Below are 22,510 nucleotides of genomic sequence, written 5' to 3'. Positions count from 1 at the left end.
TTCAACACATTTCTGATATTTTTTTTAGTTTACTGCCAGTTCTTGTACGTCTTGATTTTCTTCGTCTTCTTCTGGCGCACCTTTCATCGTTATGATTCATGACGATGATGGTGGTAAACCGCCAACATCCCCGCAGCTCCGCCCCACCTTTTAACTTAGCATCGTGCACCAACTGCAGCAACGCCTGTGCAAGCTTATTCTCCCCTGACCCAACGGGTGTAGATTTAAGGTGACTCTTGCTTGAGTGCAGCCTTTCTTAGCATTACAACTGTGATCGTCCGTGTTTCAGAACTCATCCGAAGGAGGGGTCGAGCAACTGTCAGAGCCACAGGAGCCACCCAATTGGGGCACATTAATTGGTCGATTTTTGTCAATATGCAAGCGTAGCTAACGAATTATGTAAATGCCACACAGCGCGAAGTCTCCGAAAAGGCGCTTGGTGCGCCAGTAATATCGAGGGGAGGGGCGCAGAAGCACAATGGAGTTAATGCGCCTGTGTCTAGGCGAAAGTTAAACTTCAGGGTTAGTGGCGATCGCTAGGGTTTGACGGAAGGATTTGATTAATTTTATGTATTCCACATGTGCCTGGCGCCAAATACTCTCCGCTGGAGAAACACTCCCTGTTCCTTTGGTAGTCATTAAGCATGAAAGGCGGCATTACTTCCTTTAGGAAATTAGATTGCTCGAGTGCGTCTTAATATGTTTGAACCAACCGATGCCGAACAGATCGTTACAAGATCTGCAGCGTCTAATATTGCATTCGCTAGGATCACTGCATCGCGTTTTGGGAGAATCTTGAACAGATTTTTTTCCATGGCGCTTGCTTTCAGTCAGACCGGCGATCAAGAAGACGACGAAGTGCGCCACATCAGCACGCGCGGCTGTTCTTTTGGGCGTAGAACGCGCTTTGCATAGCGTGATAACTATGGAACGCGCAGGAGGTGGCGACGTGCCGACTGCTTTCTCAGCGGGCAAGGGGAAAGCTTCGGGCCGAGGGCGCGGTAAGCCGGCTCGTACGGGACCCGCAGTGGGACCACCTTCGAACCAGCCCACCGCCCCCGTCGCAGCGGCACCGCAGTCATCGGACCTCGAGCAACGCACTGCTGCGAACGGCCCGCCACAGTATGGCCAAGGAGACGAGCAGCCCGTACCTAAAGAGGTGAGACCGCGATCATGCCAACTCCTTCGGAGTAATTCGCATCGCGTGTAGTGTACGGCCGGTACGGACTATTTCCTCTCGGCTAGTAAAGTAGCCTCCGTGCAAACAATCGGAATCCGGCCAGGTATACGGGTCGGCATAAGTCGAGGAGGCTGCGGAAAGGAGGCGAGAGGTTTTGTTTGGTAGCTAACGCACGTTCTCGCTATCATTGAGTGATTTTCTACGCCCATATTAAACAATTATTGTGCCACGCATTCTTTGGCTCCAGCCAGACACGTGCGGTAGGTAGATTAGCGAGAACGTTACTGCGTCGTCTTTTTTCATGGAGATCTCGCCCACTTTGGCAATCGATGTAAACGAAGCTCTGGTAATGCGACAGCACGAAACGGCGCATCCCTGCTAAAGACGTGTGGCGGAGTTGGCGCTCTCGTGAACCTGGCCGGCGAAGAAACGCGACACAGCGCCACCCGAGAACCTTCGGACGCCACGAAGCTTTCGCGCGACAGCACGTCCCATGTGGAACGGAAGCGGACGCGGCCATGTGTGCTTACCTGCTGCCGCGTCCTACGAGGCGTGGAGCGCGCGCACCGATTGCAGCAAAGGGCTACGTGGCGCAGGAGACGCACGGGTGCGGTTGTGGCCTAATTTTTAGATGGACTGTCGCGCTGGGGTTCTGAGGCTCGGCACAGCACCAGACTGCTCGTGCTGCTTAAGATAATTAAGAAAGAACGAGGAACCGTTGCCGCGTAAGTGTAAATATTGCAATCTCACAAGACTTAACGCAACGCACACGGCTGTGCAGCAGGGCGTTCTCGCAATATACTGCTGGATATGGAAAGATTACACGGCGTTTATTGTTTTGCTTTACAGTGAGACCCGTTCCTCAGTACTTACACTTTAATTCTTGTGGCGCGATTGCTTGTAGGTGAAAGAAGAAGCAAACGAGAAAACCCAGACTTCTAAACCCTTTCGACGCACAGGCTTTCCTTCAAAGAACGTCAAGACCGACACTCAGACGACGAAGCGTTCAGGTAAGAGCTAAGAAACAGCCACGTTGCGATTTTTACCTTGAACCAACTTGTATGTCTTGTACCGCATGCATTGGAGTAAATGACACCTGTTGTGGGATGACAACGAAACCTATGATGAAACGGGAGTCAGCACGGCAGCAGGAAAAGCTGGAAGTGTAGGAAGTGTTCTTCCACCTTGATGCGCGCTAGCTGAAATTAACACTTTACAGGCCGTATTAGAGGTAATAAAAGCCTAGCTGTATAGAAATTCAAGTACATATAAAGGTTATTTTTAGAGGGAACAATTTTTTTAAAAATAAACAGTGCCACTTTTGCAGAGCAGGTTTAAGGTGAGGCAGACATTGCAGCTAATTATGTATAAGAACACTTTCTGACACAAATTTTTCCCCCTTTGAAAAAGCCTTTGGGGCAGTTACTGGCTATATATGGCAAGTGTTAGAGCAGCGACATATTATTCCTACCTCATTTTTGAAGGTCTGAAGAATCACTCCAATTGGCGACATAAAGTCACAACCAAACTTCGACGCTCAATACACTGCGGCAGCGGTGACAAGGGAGCGCCACTTTTGTCTCACAGATAATGACAAGGATAAAATGCGTCACGAATTCTCCGTGATGACGTTTAGGCTACGTTCACACTTGGTCTGGGAGCAGGCGGAAGTGGAAGAAATTTGACAAAATCCGCCCGCCTAGGCGGAAAAACTGGGGGAAACCAGGCGGGGGAAAAATCGGTCTCGGACCGATTTCGCTTACCGGAAGCTTCACTAGCATGTAAACATCCGGTCGTAAAATTTAACATTTTTCGTTGTTTATTGTCTATCTTTAGAAAAAGCAACTAGCTAAAGCTATCGAAACTATGTCTTGTTTATTTTCCATGGTAGACGAAAGTGAAAACTGCACGCGCAGTTGCGCGAAATGATAGCTTTTAGTAATGGATGGGTCAATGAATGAACGGATGTCTTGAAATAGTGTGATGAACAGCGCCACCACGCGGACAAACGTACACAAACTAAATGGATGCGGGCGAAAGCGGCAGTGGTTTCCGCTGCAGTGGCAAAACAAATGCGAATATCTTGTACATGCGCGGAAAAGATTTTCCGGCCGCTTTGGCTTTTCCACCCGCTTGCCGTTTCCCAAGTGTGAAGGTAGCCTTAGTGGCAGATACGAATACGGCATGTTGCACTAGATGTTTACTATGTTAAGCGTGCCCTATTAGTATCTGTCGCGATAAATTTAACTCTACCTCGCGGTTTTTCTGATGTGGTGTTTTCGTATGTCTTGATAGCGGGCACGCATGTGGCTAGGATAAACGTTTCTTCTGGGGGGGGGGGGGCGGGGGCAGGAGGGAGAGGTGGAGGGGATATATTGAGGGAGCGGTCTCTCTTGATCCGAACAAAATATTGTCTAGGCAAAAAAATAAAATAAATAGGAATTAAGAAAAGGCGTGCTAAAACACCCCAAATACGGAATATGAACCACTTGATTGAAATTAAAATACACTTACGTGTGCTTAGATCCACGTAATTCAATCTATGTGTTCTGGGTGGCCTAATGTTTTGTACGCGTCATGCGGCTTATAAATTAACTGTAATATAAAAGCCTATTACACTGGAAGTGTCCAATGCGCTTTGATAAATTCTAGCATAAATGACGTGCAATGGTTAGAGAAGTAAAGTTTTGAAGGAGCATGAATTACGGATGAAATAGGTATTCGCCGATGTGGCATCTGTCTGCTAATAGCCGGTTTGTAAATGCACTGGACAACGGGATAAGGTCCACGGTATTGACGAGTTATGCAGTCAGCGTTCAGGCAAACAAGCGGGAGCAGCGACTACCATGTAGATGAAGATTCAAGCTTAAATATTATTTTATTCAACGTTGTGAGAATCTAAGCACTAAAACATTTTGGGCCGAAATGTTAAGCCCTTAGAAGGCCGAATGATGATTCTTATATATCAAGCCTACATCTAGTGCTGTGCTTTCGATGGTTTCAGAGGGCGTCAACGACACTGCTGCTACGGTATTTTCGTGATCTTCGGCAAGATGTGGCTTTGGCCCTTTATAAATCTTTGCTTCCCACCTCGATTTGCATACATGAGCACGGAGACAAATTCGTCGACGCTGTTTGAAACTCGGTGAATGAACACGGCAGCGAGCACGCGAAGTCGCTCTGCAGCCGCCCAGTTGAGCATATTGCCAGTATAGTCTGAAATGCTGGTGAAAAGACAATTTCCAATCTTTTGAAAGCTACGCACCAACTAGCACCACAACATGTTTTACTACAATAACGTCGCCGAACGAGCACAGGCACGTGGACCATTCAAAACCCTCATGCCAAAGTACCTCATGCGCTCAGAGGTGGCCGGTGCGTTACACGAACCAAAGGGCATAACCCTGAACTGGAAAAGACTATTGGGTGTCATAAAATCGGTCTTTTCTCTCTCCATATCGTCGACGGCGATCTGCCAGTATCCAAATCGAAGGTCTAGAGGAGAAGCAGCTGACACCATATAGACAATAAAGGTCCTCGCAGATTCGTGGCAGCGGGTACCCATATTGCTCAAGTTACTTTATTCAGATGGCGGTAATCCACGCAGAAGCTCCATGTCCCATCTTTCTTCTTAGCAAACACTACTGGTAACGCCTACGGACTCGAAGGAGGCTTAGTAATGTTTTTTATCGAGAATTTTGTTAAACTCAGTTTGAATTACCTGACATTCCGATAGAGATACTCGATATGGTCTACGGTGAATATGAGCAGCATCGCCAGTATTGATATTATGTTTGAGGGCAAGAGTCTGGCCTAAGAAGCGATTGCCAAAGCCTATAAGTTCGCTGTAGGAAAACAAAACGCAGTAGAGGTCTTCAGTTCGTGTATGCAAAAGGTCCATCGCAATCATTTTCTGATACTTGGGGATCAGCAGAAGATGCAGACTTTGGAGAACTGGTAGGCTCAGACGAAGCATCGGGTAAGAGAGCCGTCACATGGTCATCTAAATGCTCAACTTGGGCGAGGCAAGCTGCTTGAGGCACAGTTAGCTTGGTTAAACCAGAACTTACGACAGGGATGGAAGTCGCGTTGCGCTTGATAAAGCTGTGTAACGTACGGTGGCATCATGCTGTAGTAGAATGTCGGGCAGCGGAGTTAAGGCGCTGAGACGAGAAGCCACGGGGCTGGGATGAAGGAGACAGACGACGTCACGGTGACGGCGAGCGGTTGTGACGGTTGTAACGAAGATTCGGAGCAGGGGCGTCAGTGGCAGTACGATCCTGACGAGAAGCATATGGAGCAGTAGAGGTGCAGAGTCACGGAGATGCGCGCCGTTGTGTGTCGGAGATGCCGTTGGCCATCGGTCGCCGCAGTGACGAGCGACGTGGCCAATGCGAAAGCAATGGAACCAGATAGACCTGTTGGTAGAGGTGCGCCATTCAGACGGGTTGCGGGATGTGGCGGATGTGGAGGAGGGTCGCGAGAGAGGTGCTGCACGCTTTGTACGTGGGTCGACAAGCACACGGAGGGGAAACCCATGTTTTTAAATTCCTTTGTGACAACAAGCTCGATCATAGCAATCGTGGCTGATGATGAATCGATGGGCATCGCTGAGTTGAATGGCGAATAGGCGGCCTCGAGCTCGCGGCGAACGACTCAAGTTCCGTTGCCACATGAGATTGACTGGCGAGGATGGTCCTCTGGAGTGAACGCGGCAGGATTATTTGGCAGGCGCACCACGTGGGGCGTAAGACGTCGGCTCTTAGCTTGTTAGAAGCGGCGACATTCTTCGATGATGGCGTGTATAGCAGGAACGTTTCCGAAAAGCAGTAAGGTGAAGGCGTAATCTGCGATATCCTTGAATATGTGCGCCACGTTGTCTCTGTCTGGCGTCTCCTCTTTGCGGGAAAAAGGCCAGGACGTCTTGTATAAAAAGGCTGATTCTTGGGCTAGTTGGTACGGTTGACTCATAATGGCAAAGCCTTTAGCGCAACTGAAAACGACAGTGACGTGACAGAGACACAGGACAGCGCTTTCAGCTGACGTTTATTGAAACACAGAGGCAGATATATAGCGAAGCAGGTATGGAAAGATACATAATATACAAAAATACCAAAGATAAATCATACTCTACGCATGCGCACGCATTACCGTCGAGGAACGAGATTTCCTTGTCAGAAAGATTAACTGAAGATGTACTCACACAATCTGCTCCCTTTTTGCGAATTAGCCGGGCTTTGATTACTTCACGCATGCAGAGGTCTTTGCTTCTGGCCTCCACTGTGCATGCGCCGAACATTGGCTTGCACGTTTAGCTGGGACAATCATAGAAATGTTCAGAAAGGTTCCCGTCCCTTGGTTTTGCAACATTTCGCTTGTGTTCTGCATGCCTTTCATTGAGGCACCTGCCAGTTTGCCCTATGTATACCCTTCCTCAAGTTAACGGAATACGGTAAACCACCCCCTGCGAGCACTCCACACACTTATTTCTAGACTTCACTTTACATCCCCTTGATCGTTTAGGAAAAGGGTCCATCAACTTGCACAACTTTGATAGCTTGTGCTCCGCAACTGCTGTCTCATGTACGGCGAGTGCCCGGACGTGCAGCGGTGGGTGAAAGGGCCGCTTGCATTTTCGATGGCTTGGATGTGTTGCGCCACAACAAACCCAACGTGTCCAAACTGCCTATAAGCAAAGTGACTTAATATCTGGGCGAAAATTGCCTTTGTGTTATTCCCGCTGACAAAGAGGGCGGATTTGTCATTTTATCAGGTGAGTTTACCAGCAAAACAAGGGATATATACTATCACGCCCCTGTTCAACAAACAGCGGAAAGTCGCATTATCGAAGGTGAAGACAAAAGCAATAAAGCTGGGCAATAGCGTTAACCTTGACATTCTAGTTAAGCATGTAGATAATAGTGAAAGAAACAGTTTGCAGGTATTGTTTTCCGCGAACTCTCACAAAGTGGGATGCCCTCCAAGGGTAGTCATTTCTCAATGTGATTCCTGGCAGAAGACTGTTGCCAGTTTTCTGAATAAAAATCTCTTGGACATCAACGATCCTTTTGTGGTAAAGAATTCAGAAAGTGTTGTAGAATTTTTAACAGATAATTCCGACAAGCGCATGACTGCCATGTATATAGACGTAAAAGATCTGTATTATTCGCTCCCTCACGACCAGTTGCTTGCTTGTGTAGAAGACAGCATCGATTGCTTTGGGTCTGTCGCGTTTCAGAATGCTGCTGGTGCATCAGTGGTAGGGTACATGGAGCTTTAACAATTTTATCTAAACTCGACCTATGCGGAATGGAATCATGGTGTATATTTACAGAAACGTGGTTTCTGCATAGGATCTTGCATAGCGCCGGTTCTTAGCGATTTGTTTTTAGCTCACCGTGACAGGGCGGTAGCCACCCATCTACAAGATTTTAAGATTCTTAATATTGATATACAACAGCATAGATAACGTTGGACAAGAGCTTATCCGTTTTAAAACTTTTTGGTTAAGCCACTTGATTTGGCCCATGAACAACGGGCTGACAACAAATTGCAATTTTTAGGTTTAATCTTAATTTTCTCAGAAACCCACATAAGCTGGTATACCACCGCAGGGCTAACGAACCACTATTTTCGTATTCGTCATCGCACTAGAAGATTGTTAACGGGCATTTGTGAACGTGTGCTTCACCAACGCCATGAAAAAACATATCCTGTCTGGATGCCCGTCAGCCTGAGCGAGCAAGCCCGTCGGCTTTCTGCGGCTGGTTATACCAACGATGTGCTTGTTTCGTGGCAGAAGGCTTGGCTAAGATGTGCAAGAACAGTGGCTGAGAACAATCCACCGAAAGAAAAAATACGGTGGTGATTCCGTACATGCACGGAATCTCCCATAGGCTGAAGGGGGTTGCCACTAAGGCGAATATGAAGTTGACATTCTCTGCCGCAGACAACCAATCAAAGCTGTGTAAGTTGATGTAACCTTTTCCTAAACGATCAAGGGGATTAAAGTGAAGCATAGAAATAAGTTTGTGGAGTGCTCGCAAGGGGTGGCTTACGGTATTCCGTTAACTTGTGGTCGGGTATACATAGGGCAAACTGGCTGGTGTCTCAATGAAAGGCTTGCAGAACACAAGCGAAATGTGGCCAAACCAAGGGACGGGAACCTTTCTGAACATTGCCATGATTGTCCCAGCAAAACGTTAAAGCAAATGTTCGGCGCATGCACAGTGGATGCCAGAAGCAGACCACTGCATGCGTGAAGTTTGAAGCCCGGCTAATTCGAAAAAAGGGAGCAGACTGTGTTAGGACACCTTCAGTTAATCTTTCTGACAAGGAAATCCCGTTCCTGGAGAGTAATGGCGTGCGCATGGGTAGAGTGTGGCTTATCTTTTGTATTTTTTATTTTTTGTATCTTTCCATGCCTGCTTCGCTATATATCTGCCTCGGTGTTTCAATAAACGTCAGTCGAAAGTTAGCGCTGTCCTGTGTCTCTGTCACGTCCCTGTCATTTCTTGTGGCGCTAAAGGCTTTGGCATTATGAGTAAAACGTCTGGTATGTATGTGTGGTAGGGCTCGGTGGCGCTATGTGCAAGCGTCGCAAGGGCCTTTTTTGTTGCAACCGTGCATCCGAAGGGGTCGCCGAACAGTTCGCGAAGTTTTTTTGATTGAAAATGTCCCAGCTTGCTAATTCGTCTTTGTGGGTTCGGTACCACACGCGTAGGGTGCCGCTATGGTAAAAAAACGGCGTTAGCGGGCATGATCGCTGGATCCCCCCTGTTATTAGTGCAGACGCGTTCATACAGGTTCATCCGCTCTTCGATGTCAATGCCGTCCAAGTTGGAATGCAGGCCAGGGGGGTGAGCGTGGGAAAGCGTCATGACTGAAGCAGTCCGAAGAGTTGTAGCCGACGCTTAGAGGGTCTCATCTCTCGGAGGCATGGTTGCAAAATCGATGTATTGACCGCTGCGGGCAGCCGTGGTTGAGGACGGGGATCGCACACCTTCATTAAAATGTTACCTGTGGGGTGAGACAAAGGAAATAACTACTGCATATTTACGAGAGCGTGTGGGATAAGAAAAGAGCAGATTGGGTGAGGGAACAAACGCGCGCTAATGACATCTTAGTTGAAATCAAGAAAAATAAATGGGCATGGGCAGGACATGTAATGAGGAGGGAAGATAACCGATGGTCATTAAGGGTTACGGACTGGATTCCAAGGAAAGGGAAGCGTAGCAGGGGGCGGCAGAAAGTTAGGTGGGCAGGTGAGATTAGGAAGTTTGCAGGGACAATATGGCCACAATTAGTACATGACCGGGGTAGTTGGAGAAGTATGGGAGAGGCCTTTGCCCTGGAGTTGGCGTAACCAGGCTGATGATGATGATTTGCGAGAGCAGCGCATGCCGAGGCCTAGATAGAAACCAGCTCGTGTCAAGCCCACATGTCTGTCTTCGCGTTCCTTTGCGCTGTGTCTCTTAAGCGTCGTTTGTATCGCAACGATATACTTCCCGAGCGACGAGGAACTGCTCATTCAGTAACTGTTGTCAAAGGGAGTGTTTCCGTTGTTTTGAATGTGTGAAACTTTGGTTAACCAATCGCTTTCGCAATCAACTACATCTTTGCCTCTGTTGCACTACGTGTCGGTTCTTCTACTTGCGTGGTCTGCCATTTTCTATTGCCATACCCGTCATCCCGATATATTATAGGGATATCTGCCACTACCACATCCTTGACGTAAAATTAAAAAGCGCCGACGGAAAGCGTGCACTTCGCAGCGTGCTCGCATGACACAAAGTGCAAGCTCCTCAGTGTTTCTGGGTGGCTGGCCAGATAATCGATGTCAGGAATACACATGTATCGCCTGTAGCAATCCATTGCAGTACAATAAGAATATTTGATTCGCTATTTGGGTGTGCCAAACACATGTGGAACAATGCACTTCGCTTGTAGCTTGGCCGTTCTGTCTTGAATTGCTCAAAACATTTCTACATTCCGTCTCCAGTCTTTCACACCAGGGAAACGGCTCTCTAACGCCGCAATAGTGTCGATAGATGTGTTGTGTAGATGCAAGGACAAGTTATAGATCTCACTAACAGGGAATGTATAACAAAAGTGAAGTTGTAGGCACGTTCGTAGAAAGAACATGCGCGAGAAGATATTATTTTCCTAAGTGTACTCAAGTCCTTCGAGGCACGCGACTGTGATGTCTTGTTTTGGTATCTAATTTTGGCTTCGAATGATTATGACCGCTGGCGCCACTTCGCGCCTAACGCTGTAAGTGTGCTTTGATGTATTTCCTTTCCCCTCACTGGAATGAACGCATTCTTTATCTGGTCCCGACTCGAGCCGTCCGGCTCTTCTTTAACGGCGCTTCCCGCCGGGCCTTAGGCCTCACGCCATAGGTCCCGCGCCCGGCCGCCCCCTCGAACGTACTAATACTGGCGAGGAGAACGAACCCATGCTGCTATCACGGATGCCGGATCCTGCCCGGACGCCGCTAGCGTTGTACCTGTGCCACGTCCGGCTGCGTAGTGCGTTCCCTCGCTCACTACGAACTGCAGATGAGGATGAACGCTCCCATGCTGTTTTTCTGGCGCGGACGCCAGTTCCTGCCCGCACGGTGCTAGCGTTCCACTTGTGCAACGTCACCCACCGTCGTTGCTCTGCAGTAGTAGTAGTAGTAGAAACATTTATTTCGAAGGGAAAGAAGTAGTTGTCGAAGACTTGGGCGGCGGATGCAGAACTCATTTCAGAGTCCCTGTGGCCTGTGCTGCTGCCCTTGCCTGCTGCACCAGGCTGCGCTGGGTTGTCAGGTCCGAGGTTGAGAGAGAGGCCTCCCACTGCTCCTTCGTTTGAAGTGTTCGTAAGTGTATGGGTTTGTCCCCCGTGCACCCCCACGTAACATGGAAGGCGGTGGGGTGACCGTCGCACCACGGGCAGGTAGGTCTGTAGCGTTTTGGAAACAGAATGTGATATTTATACAGGTTGGCGAAAGTGTCCGTCTGGAGCTGTCTCCAGTCGCGGGCTTCCTGCGCAGTAAGTTGTCTATGTGGTGGTGGTAGGAACTGGCGCATGAGACGTTGGTGATGGAGCCTAATATTATAAACTGTTGACATTGGTTGAAGTAGTGAGTGGTCGGGGGAGATTGTGTTTTGATCCGCTCGGCTAGTGTAACCTCGAGCTAGACCGTCAGCTATCTCGTTCCCTTCCAACCCAGAGTGTGTGGCGGTCCAAGTGATCTGGTGTTTAACGTGAGTGTTTGATCCTGGGCTGCTTTGAACAAGGTGGAGCAGGCTTTTATGGATTCTTCCTGCTAGGAGGAGCCGACAAGCCGCCTGCGAGTCGGTGATAATATGAAGGGATTGGTTGATAGCATTCCCGTGTTGTATGGCGAGTGCTATCGCAGCCACTTCTGCTTCCAGGACGGAGCAGTTTGATATGGTTAGACTTGTGATTTCTTGATGATTGGATCCCACCGCAGTTGCTACCGCTGCATGTCCATTGGGAGGTCCGTACAAGGCTCCATCTACGTAGACGGCCCTGCCACTTGTTCCCATTGTTCGTCTTATGTAGTTCAATCTTGCTCTTCTTCTGCCTTCGCAGGAGTGGGACGACATGTTCTTTGGGATGGGAGCTACGTGCAGGCGTGCTCTGTCTTCTGTTGGAATGTTAGTGGTAGATTGTATGACGCGTAAGTCCTCTGGGTAGCCGACTCGCTGAAGTATTAGTCTACCCGTTTCCGTCTTGAGTAGGCGTTCCCGCTGAGATAGGAGAACTGCTTCTTGGATTTCGGTCGAAAGTGTTATGCGCTCCCAGAGCTTCAAGCTTGTGGTTGGCGGTATATGGTGGGAGGCCTAGTGCATTTTTAACAGCTGTCCTAATGATGGCACCAATTGTGGTTTGTTCTGCTTTAAGGAGTGGGAGATATGGAAGGCCGTAGGACAGTCGGCTGATAAGTGCTTGAACCAATTTCATGGTGTCTTGTTCCTTCATGCCTTTACGGGTTCTTGCCACGCGCCGTATCGAGCGCGATACTTGTGTGGCCGATATTTTGAGTAGTTTGATGGCGTGTGTGGCCTTGCGGTCAGATTGTAGCCAAATGCCGAGTATGCGGATGAGTGATACTTCTTGGATGAGTTCTCCTTGAAGTTTAATGTGGATGGGGTCTTGGGTCTTGTAATTGTACCCCTTGATACGAATTACTTGGGATTTCTCCTGAGAGCATTTCAAGCCACACTGGTGTGCTGTTGTTTCAACCTAAGTGGCGGCTTGTTGGAGATAGGGCTCCTACTCCGCGAGGGAGCCTCTCCTTGTCCACACCGTGATGTCGTCGGCATATAAGGTGAACCCTATGCTGCGTATGGCCTGTAATGCCCTAGCGACTCTGGTCATGGCGATGTTAAATAGGAGGGGTAATATAATTGACCCTGCGGTGTGCCTTTGTTAGGCATAGCCTGTGGGTCAGATCGTGTTTCTCCCATGCCTATGGTGGCCGTTCGGTTTGACAGGAACGTTCGCACGTATTCATATATGCGCTCGCCGCAGTTGATATTAGATAGCTCCTCGAGTACGGCTTGGTGCGATACGTTATCAAAGGCACCTTTGAGGTCGAGTGCCATGATTAGATGTTCCCCGCCTCTTGGTATGTTGGTCAAGACCTCCTCTCGGATAAGTAGGAAGGCGTGTTGTGTGGATAACCCCGATCTGAAGCCGATCATGGATGGGTGAAAGAGGTTGTTGTCTTCAATGTAATTTTGGAGGCGTTTCTGCATTACTCTTTCATAGAGTTTGCCCATACATGATGTTAATGAGATGGGTCGCAAGGCATCGATTGTTGGTCGCTTCCCTGGTTTGGTTATGACTATGATCTCGGCATGCTTCCACTCTGGTGGTAAGATGTTCTTTTGCCACAGAGAGTCGTTGATATATTGGGTTAGCTTTTCGATTTGCTCCTGGCTGAGGTTGCGAATCATGGCATTGGTAATTTTGTCAGCGCCGGCTGCGGCGTTCTTGGTGCAGGCTCGTGCGGCTGCGTATACCTCGGATTCGGTTATGGGGGCATCCAGCTCTTTGTTGGCGCGTCCTGCGTATCGCTGTGTGCATGGAGGAATAGTCGTCCCAGTTGCACCAATGTATTTGCCTTGTAACGCTTTTAATAAAGCTCCATCGTCGCCTGGAAAGGTGTGAGCGATACGTTTGAGAGTTCTGTTTGCTTCGGATTTCGATTTTGCGGGATCAAATCACATTTTATTCTCGTGCACACAAATCGAATGGCTAAGGAAAAAAACATTTTACTGTATTTCACAATGAACGCATTCCCTTCCATCCCAATCTGCTTTTAGGAGATAACCCACTAGTAGAAACTTCATCTGTTTTTAGTTTTTTGAAAGACGCAGCGATCCTAAACGAAATATAACGTATCACAGAACTACTAATTTTAAAAATTATTACCCGGTTTTTTCACGCATCTTATGATGCACCTCACCTGTTTTCTCAGTTCTGAGAAGAAGGCTGAGGTCTTAATTTGGTTTGTTGGGCTCCTCAGAGGCCTTGTCCGGACAAGGACCTCGCTGAGGATACCCAATTTTTGAAATAAGTTATACCATGTGTTTGGCGCATGATAGCCTAAGTCGCTTATGCGCCATAAAACCCAATACAGTACAATACAATCAGGTTCCTTAAGACGGTCCATGTTTTTGAGGTTCCTAATGTCCCCTTGAGAGATTCACAGAACTGGTGCCAATTTTGGTGTGCCAATTCAGTGGCGTAGTTTTGAGCCTCTTCCGTGATGTTTGCGATTCGTATGCGTAGTTGCCTGTTTAGTTTTTGTCGTTTCCACCTTCGTATCAACCGGCGACGTTGCTGCCATAGCTGAATGAGGTGTGTGTTGACTTCTGCAGTTTCTGGAGTACGTTGTATAGTCTCCGTGGTCTCTTCGTGTGCCTTACAGATACCGTAAGTCCATGTGATCTTTTGACACCTGTCTGTGGTGATTGCACGGAATTGGGTCCAATCAGTGATTATTGCTATGCCAAGATTTCTTCTCATTTTCGTAGTTGAGATAGAGGTGCTTATGATGCAATGGTCGCTCCCAAGGGTCTCCTCCAGGTTGGACCACGTAGCTTCTTTGACATTTTTGACTATGGTGAGGTCGGGGCATGTGTCGCGGGGGACGCTGTTTCCCTCCCTTGTTGGGTATAGCGGATTGGTGAGGAGTTGCATGTCCAGCACAGTGAGTGCATTAATGATGGAAACTCCTCTGTGCGAAATTGAACGGTACCGCCATTCTGTGTGGTGGGAGTTAAAGTCGCCTACAATGACCATTTGGTTTGGTTTTGCGAGGTTGTAGGCTTCTGTGATGTTGGTGAAATCTAGCCTCATGGGTTTAGGCTGTTTATAGATGTTCGTTATCAATGTACTCTTCCGGCCCCTTTTGTTCGGAACAATCTCAAGAACGATGTGTTCGATGTCCGGGTCCGGAAGGGTATATTCGATGGCTGTAATGTTCTTTGCGACGAGGATGGCCACCGTAGGCACGCGAGGTTGACAGATTGTGTAATATCCTGATAGGGATGGGGTCTTCTCGGCGCCTATCTCTTGCAGGTATATTACGTCCGGTTTGATAAGTGTATTGGCTGTGAACTGTGAGTAGGCCTTGTTTTCGTTTGTATCCCCTACAGTTTCATTGCCAGATTTCGAGGTTTTCGTTTACAGCTGCACGGGGGTGTCTCGCCATATTAAGCAAATGTAGAGGTGCTCGCGTAACTGGTCTCGCTACCGAGAGAGTCTGCGCGGTGCCTCATTTTGGACGGCCCTGCTTCCGTGTTGGCGCACCTTTTACGGTTTCGGTGGGAGTGGAGCTCCTGTATGAGTTGTTTCATGTGTTGCATCTTCCGTTCTACTGATTCCTGGATGGCCTGATGCATTTCTGCTACGATCTGGACTTTGTGAATCTGCACTGCGTGTTCAATCTTATGGTGAAGAAGCTCAATGACTTCAGGTGTGATTGTAGTCTCAAGGTTATCGTTCCGTTGTGTTGGCTGCGGTGCTTGTGGTACTGGGATTTGTTCGCTTTGGGTGTTCGTGCTGCGGCTTTGCGTGAATTGTTCGAGCTGTGCTTGCATTCGTGCTATTGTAGCGCTTTGTTCTGCAAGCTGTTTGTTTTGTTTGGCAATCATGGCTTGGAGTTGTGGAACACTAGAGTCAGCTAGTGGGGTATGTTGCTTAAGCCTCTCTGACCAGCTCACCCGTTCGTCCTGTTCTTGCTCCATTGGCAGTGGCCCCTGCTGCGGCGACCTGTGGCTCGACGTTGAGTGGTTGGCGCCTCCCGGCACCTGGGGGGCTTGCTTCTTCTTCGACGCCAGCTGCGTGTCATGTTGCTGCGTCAGCCGCGGCGGTGTAATCGGACGCTGCGGGCGTTGCTGCTCCCGCGATCCGGTGTTGGCCGTGGCCTTGGACTGGTTCGGCGCGTGACTCCTCGTTGCGCTCTCGTTGCGTTGTTTGCTTACGGCCCGCTTTCTGCTGGCGCTTCGGGTGTCGGCCACGTTGCGATGTTGAGTGTGCCCGTCTTGGTCCTCGGAGCGGATCCACCTTTGCCTGTTTTACGTTTGTGACGCGTCTTTTCAGGAGACGTGTCTCTTTTGCTGTTCTTGTGGCTTGATTGAACGAGACGGCTTGAGGCGTTGATGACATTCCCTGCTGCTGGCGATGTGCGGGCCTCCACAGAATCCACACTTGGGCTGGCACGTGTGGTCTTCCGGGGGGCTCGGCATTCCGCAACCTCGGCATATTGACACATTTGGAATTGGGCATACGTCCGGTCTGTGCCCTGCCTGCATGCAGTATTGGCAGAACTGTCGTGCAGGCCTGCACTGGTAGCAGGGATACTCGCAACCGCCGTGGTACACGAGCTTCGGCAGGTTCGGGCCGTCCATCGTAAGGAGGGCAGTCGTTGAGGACCCCAAAATCCTGGCGTCAAGGATCTTGATTCTTGTATCTCTTGTCCAAAGGCCTTGCATCAGCGTTTCGCGTTTGTTGCGGGGGTCCAGCCCATGTATGCCCGTACGTAGCAGTTGGGGAGAGAACGAAACGTAGGCCTGCACTGGATAAATTTTGTTGCCGAGCGTTAGGTGGGTAAGCTGACGGAGTGTCGCTGCCACGTCTTCCTATTGAGTACTGACCACGATAATGTTAGAGCCCAGGTGTGGCCTTATGATGTATTTTCCTTCAATGAGGGTTGCTTGTGGGCAGGAGTGGGTGACGGTTGCTGCGATGACGTGGTTGGGAAACTCTCTTAGGTTTAGCTCTCTTGTGGGACGAATGACGATTTTGATGTCTCCTTTAGGCAAAGGAGGGAGTCTTGGCCGGCGAGCTGGGCCTTGTTTACGGGTTTGCTCCGAGGTGTTGTTGAAAAAAGTCTGGCCACTCACGGGTTGGTTGGCGTCTGTGATGTTCTCTTGTTTGCGGGCCGCTCTACGGAGCTTCTTCGCCAGAGTATTACTGATGGCGTATTCCCATGCTGGGTCGCTCGGCCCTGGGTCTTCGGCCGACGGCTGGGGTCCGTGCTCGATGAAAGTTTCATAGTTAGCGGCGTCGGATTCTGGGGTCTCGTTCATGGAGTCGTAGTACTCGGGGAGGGGTGCGTCCACGAACGCTTGATGTGAAATACCGCTGGATGTGCCGGCTTCACCGTGTGCACTTCCTGTGGCCATGGTGGTGGTTGTGGTCCCCGTGGGCAACGAGTGTGACTCGCTGGGGCCGGCTGGGCAGGCAGCTGCGTTGGCCATATGATGTGCTGACGTGCTTCGCTGCTCCGCAGTGCGCCGCCAAGGCGGCGTTAGGCTTAGTTCGGCGGCGTCGCGTCGGAGGTCTTCGTAAGCCGCTTGTGCAAAAACAAGGGGCACTCATGGGAAAAGAAGTCGTCGTAGAGGTTTCTTGGGTGTTCACGAAGGCCCGAGGTAGAAATTTCGGGCACTATAAAGAGGTAAGTTGGTTAAGAAAGTAGGAAATGCGCAGAGCCCATGTGAAGCGCGTCCGCTCGGCTCGCAGTCGCGTTCTCCCGTTGCTCAGTGGCTATGGTGTTGGGCTGCTGAGCATGAGGTGGTGGGATCGAATACCGGCCACGGCGGCCGCATTTGGATGGAGGCTAAATGCGAAAACACCCTTGTACTTAAATTGAGGTGCGCGTTAAAGAACCTCACGTGGTCAAAATTTCCGGAGTCCTCCACTACGGCGTGCCTCATAATCAGAATGTGGTTTTGGCACGTAAAACCCCATAACTTTTTTTGTGCAACGTCCAGCTGCGCATCGAGTTCCGTCGCCATTCACATACTGCAAACTGGCGACGAGGCAAACCGTTTGTTCTGCTTGCCTCTGCCGTTCTACTACGGCTCCTATACGGCTTCCGCCCTGCAAGACGCTACAACTTCTACCTCCGTCAACCTCACCACTGCCAATTATACCACCATGACCACCCCGATCATTGTTCCCGAGGCCCATCATTGCGTTTGCACCAGCCATGCCGCCTTTTCTTGCATTACCTCGTACTACTACGGGACCGTGGTTAACTTGGAAACGTTCTTTTTGCACGTTTCTCCAGGTGACCGGATGCGACGCACTACAAGACGAGGGAAAAACGAGAGGAAAACTGCAACAATCGAAGACATTATTCGCATCTTTGACCTACGTTATGAGGAAGGCACAAATCCCCCCAACAACGACGCGGGGAAACCTTCTAGGAATTCGCCACCGCATTACAAAGGCTAGCGCCTGCTTGTGCGTTCGGCGCTTCGCACGACGAGTTCATTCGTGACCAAATCTTGCAAGGTGTCGCATCAGCAAGAATACGAGAACGGTTACTCTACGCAGGACCTTCCCTCATACTCATAAGCGCCTAGGAAATCGGACGAAGGGTTGAGCAAGCTCACAAGGAGCTTGAAGTTTTCAACGGCTCGCACGTCCATCGCGTCTCAAAGCAACGCCAAGATGGCGCCGACAACCGTCTCCTTCCTCGCCCGCGTACGCAAGTTGGCGGTCCCCGCCAGCCTTCTCCCTCGACCCGGCGGATCGAAGATGGCGCCCGACGACATGGCGCAAAGTCGCGTCCTGGGGAGGCCGGTCAACATGTCGCCCGGCCCGAATTCCACGAAGCCAGTCGGGACATCGCCGTCCATTGCTACCGATGTGGTTCCTCTCACCTGATCGCATCCGATCCAGACTGTCAGGCCAAGCACGTTACCTGCCGTGCTTGCGGAAAAGTGGTACATTACGCTACAGTTTGCCGTTTGACGAACCGAACGCATCGACAGTTCCCTGCTGGAGCGCAGCTTGTTTCCGCTACCACAGATACAGAATCATCCGCTGCAGTCCTGTCTGCGCTTGCAATTCAAGCACCGGATTCCCGTACGGCAGTAATTCACGCCGAAGTGCTCATTGCGAATACTGCGCTCGAGTTGCTCGTGGATACAGGAGCTACGGTGTCGCTTATGAACAGCTCCCTGTAGGAAGAAAATTTCAAGAGTTTTCCTGTCTCCTTCGAGTCTTTGACTCAAGAATTATTCGGAGCAAGAAATATCGCATCCAGGACATTTCTCAGTGCTCATCAAGTACCATAACCAGGCTGCAGTAGTGACATTTCACGTCACGAACGAAGGCACTTCTCTTCTGGGCTTAGATGCCATTCAAGCTTTGGGCATTGCTATTCATGGGTTTTACTCACATGTCAGCAAGTCTCAGGAATTCCATCTGACCCAAGCATTCAGCTTTCGCGTCTACCGCACAACGCTCCAACAGGGTCCGCCCGCGACGTTCGTCTTCGAGCTTCCGTGCAACCAGTCTCAGCGAAAATGAGTCCTCTACCTCTGGTTCTCCGTGAGCAAGTTTCCACCGAACCGCAATGGCCGGAATCAGCTGATATCATCAAACGAGTCTTAGCGTCCTAGTGGATTTCTGCGCTTGCCGTGGTTCGGAAGAAAGACAATTCCATTCGACTTTGCATCGATCTCAGGGAACCCAACAAGGCTATCGTGATCAACGCCATTCCACTACCGAGGGCTGACTAACTGTTGCATAGACTCGCTGATGCTACTGTCTTCAGTAAGCTGGACTTACAGTCCGCTTATCATCAGGTTTTATTGTCCGAGAAAAGCCGTGAGCTTACTACGTTCATGACACCTTCCGCTGTTCAGCAGATAGTGTCATCTGTTTTAAAAGACTGTCCAGGTACCTTGTGCTGCCTAAGTGATGTTTTGATTTGGGGCCACACACAAACTGAGCATGATAAAAGTCTGCAAACTGCGCTTTCCAGAATCTCAGCTACTGGCATGGAGCTAAATGCAAAGTGTGTATACAGTGTCCCAGAACTCACTTCTCTTGGACATAGGTTCAGTGCAAACGGCATTTCGCCGCTGAAAACAAAAAGTTAAGTAAAATCTTGATGCACTGCAGCCAACTGACAAGAAGTCGCTGCATTCATTTCTTGGTCTCACGCGATACTACGCTAAACTGATCCCGCAGTACGTTGAATTGGTAGAACCGCTTAGGAAACTGCTAAAGCAAGGACGACCTTTTGTCTGGGATCAGGATACTGAATACAGCTTCCATACTATTAAGCAAGTCGTTGCATGAGAGTTCGGCTCTTACGCCGAAAATGTTAAGACGTATGTGGACCGTCGTCGCGCAACAATATGCCCTCAATTTGATCCAGGAGATCTTGCCCGAGTACGTAACTCGAGAAAGTCCGGTCCTAAATACTCAGGTACATTCAAGATTTACCATAGGACAGGTCGCAATACTTTCAAGCTTGAAAATGGCAAACGTTGGAATGCGTCTAAACTTGTGAAATGCCCTGCACGACAGGATTCAGTTGAAAAAACTGAAAGGAATCATTCCAGTTACAACTCATTTCTTGATGATTTCCCACTTTTTCTTCTAATTTGTACTGGTATAGGGGATACCTTACAATTCTTGTAACGTAAGCGTGCAGTATGCACAACGTCAAGTTCACTACGGTAAGGACCGTGATACGAATCCGATTCTTTATGCCAGAAGCATTCTCCATGTTACTCAGGTCCCATAGTATCCTCACAGGGTTGAATTCGTTGCATTCGTTGCATTCTCTCCGAGTAAACGTGCACTACGCATATTCAATCCATGGCGGCCACAGAGCTGTCGTGGCTCAGGCTTAGAGCGAATGAGTCACCCTTCCGTGTTACCGAAGGGGGTACATGGATGTTTGCATTGTTGGTTCCTCGTACTCATTTAACTCTTATTATGTATGACGTACGTGCGAGTACGCATCTCTTCGTTGTCCTGCAAGACGTACTTCAGTGCATTTGTGTTCATTTTGAGCGTTTTCAAATTGTATGCTTCTTTATTTCAAAAATGGGAAAACAGAGATGTCTGCTAAAAAAAGGAAGCCTGTGATAGGTACATGTACCTGAATTTTTTACTGTATAGAGATGTCATCCACCAAACACTTGTCTTATGGGGCTTACATGTGATATAAACACAACTCATCTTCTCAAATTAGACAACACATGGCAGGGAGTGAGTCACATTTCCACTGCATTTAGTTTCCATTGGCCAACGTCAGCTAAAATGTGTAAATTTCATGTCGATAAGTCATACTATTTGAAAACCTTATTCATTGTACAACTGCTTAGAAGTCTGTATTCTTCTGTAAATCGTGGCTCTTGCTTTTCTCGAGCGAGGAGAGCGAGTGGCGAATTTTCTTTCAAGGGAGAGGTGATGTGATATCTTGTTTCGGTATAGAGTTTCGGTTTCGAATGGTTATGACCTCTGGCACCACTCCGCGCCTAACGCTGTATGTGTACCCTGCTGTATTTCCTTCCCCCTCGCGGGAGTAAACGCATCCTTTGTCTGGTCCCCGACTCGAGCAGCCCGGCTCTTCTACTGCGGCACTTCGCGCCCGGCTGTTAGGCCTCACGCCATATGTCCCGCGTCCGGCCGCCACCAACCTCGCTGCGCAATATCTCTGTGAGCAGCGGGATGAATTCTTCAAGTCCTAGGTGCTTTCCCCTTATATTATAGCAGTTATTTTGAGAAACAAGCAAAGCAAAGTGCACGCTTTACTTGCTGCGCCAAAGGCCCATTGAATGAATTGTTCAGCTGAGATACGGTCTCAGCAAAGATTGCGACAATGTGCCGAGCAGTGCGTGTTCAAAGTGTTTGGGAAGTCGTGTCTGATGAGCGACAGCGCTCCGCGTTATTGCCCACTCATAGCTTCTGCGTCATCAGTCCTTGACATTTAATCCTGCTAAACTGCAGGCCAAGTTTCGCCGGATCACCTTTTAAGTGCGTCAAATAAGCTTGAGACACCCACGTCTTCAACAGGCACGCAGAGAAGTTCGCCCGAACGCTAGAAGTAATGGGAGCGACGTAGCGTGGGCGCACAACACTAATGTATCGGTTTGGGAAGCCATGGTTGCCGTCTCCCGAGTTGTAGTGAAAACTTGGCTATAATGTTGAGTCTGATATCTAGAACAGCATGCTGCGGAAACTTCCTCGTTTTGTTATACGAACGGGTGTCTTTTCCTTGCGAAAGAGATGTGGGTACCTCATTGCTTGTAGTTCTACAACGCTTTCAGATGCGAACATTGTGTAAGCTTATGCTGCAATGAAGTCCACGCCCCTTAGATGGCTCATAGAAGGGCGACTTTGCTGCCCTACGGGCGTGTTTGGTCTCAATATTACATGCATTGCGCTTCGAATTCTGATGACGAGTACCTGAAATAAGATGCAAAATTTAAAAGCTCGTTTGCAGACCCAATGCCATTGAACACATCGAAAAGTAAAACCGTCCAAATCTGTTTCACTCGCCTGCAGCGGCTGCCGCGGACCAACCGTACCAACCCGTGCGTAGAGACGGGCAAGCCCCAACGTCAAATAGTGGCGGCTGCAGTGCCAACACGGACGGTTCTGAAGGCACTGCCCCTCATCACCGTCATCAGCAGTCGTCCGCATCCGCGACGGGACGCTCAAAGGTGGGCAATTTAGAATGCACGAATAAACGTATAGGCCACCATGACGACGCTTTGGCAGTCGCATCAAAACAGACCTAAAATGCTGGGATGCCGAACTTATCGCAAATAGGAGCTGAGCACACCGAGGCAACATGTACGCAAGGGTTCACACAAGGTCCCTGTGTGGGCGCTGAGACGTCAGTCAGCAAATAAAAAAAACCCTTTGTTGCGTTTGTTTCCTGTTTTCGCTATGATTATTCCCGACCAGACCAGATTTCTTCAGACTCTCGACTTCATTAATCGCCTTTTTTATGAACCACATAGCGCTTCTGAAACTAACGGCTAATGT

General features: G+C 49.2%; 1 protein-coding gene across 1 annotated transcript in view; it reads left to right on the top strand.

The window, feature by feature from the left end:
• The first annotated feature begins 873 nt into the window (after window positions 1-873).
• Window positions 874-22,510, top strand: part of LOC142590723 (uncharacterized) — a 91,592-nt gene continuing 69,955 nt past the window's right edge. Inside the window, exons 1-3 of the mRNA XM_075703153.1 lie at window positions 874-1,159; window positions 2,085-2,190; window positions 22,025-22,182. Of these exons, the coding sequence (XP_075559268.1) occupies window positions 926-1,159; window positions 2,085-2,190; window positions 22,025-22,182 (498 nt within the window). The 5' untranslated portion in view covers window positions 874-925. The remainder of the gene's footprint in view (window positions 1,160-2,084; window positions 2,191-22,024; window positions 22,183-22,510) is intronic.

The sequence above is a fragment of the Dermacentor variabilis genome, chromosome 8, assembly GCF_050947875.1.
Source record: "Dermacentor variabilis isolate Ectoservices chromosome 8, ASM5094787v1, whole genome shotgun sequence".
Classification (NCBI taxonomy): Eukaryota; Metazoa; Arthropoda; class Arachnida; order Ixodida; family Ixodidae; genus Dermacentor; species Dermacentor variabilis.
Note: the sequence above shows the minus strand (reverse complement) of the source record. Positions and strands in the feature narration are given on the sequence as shown.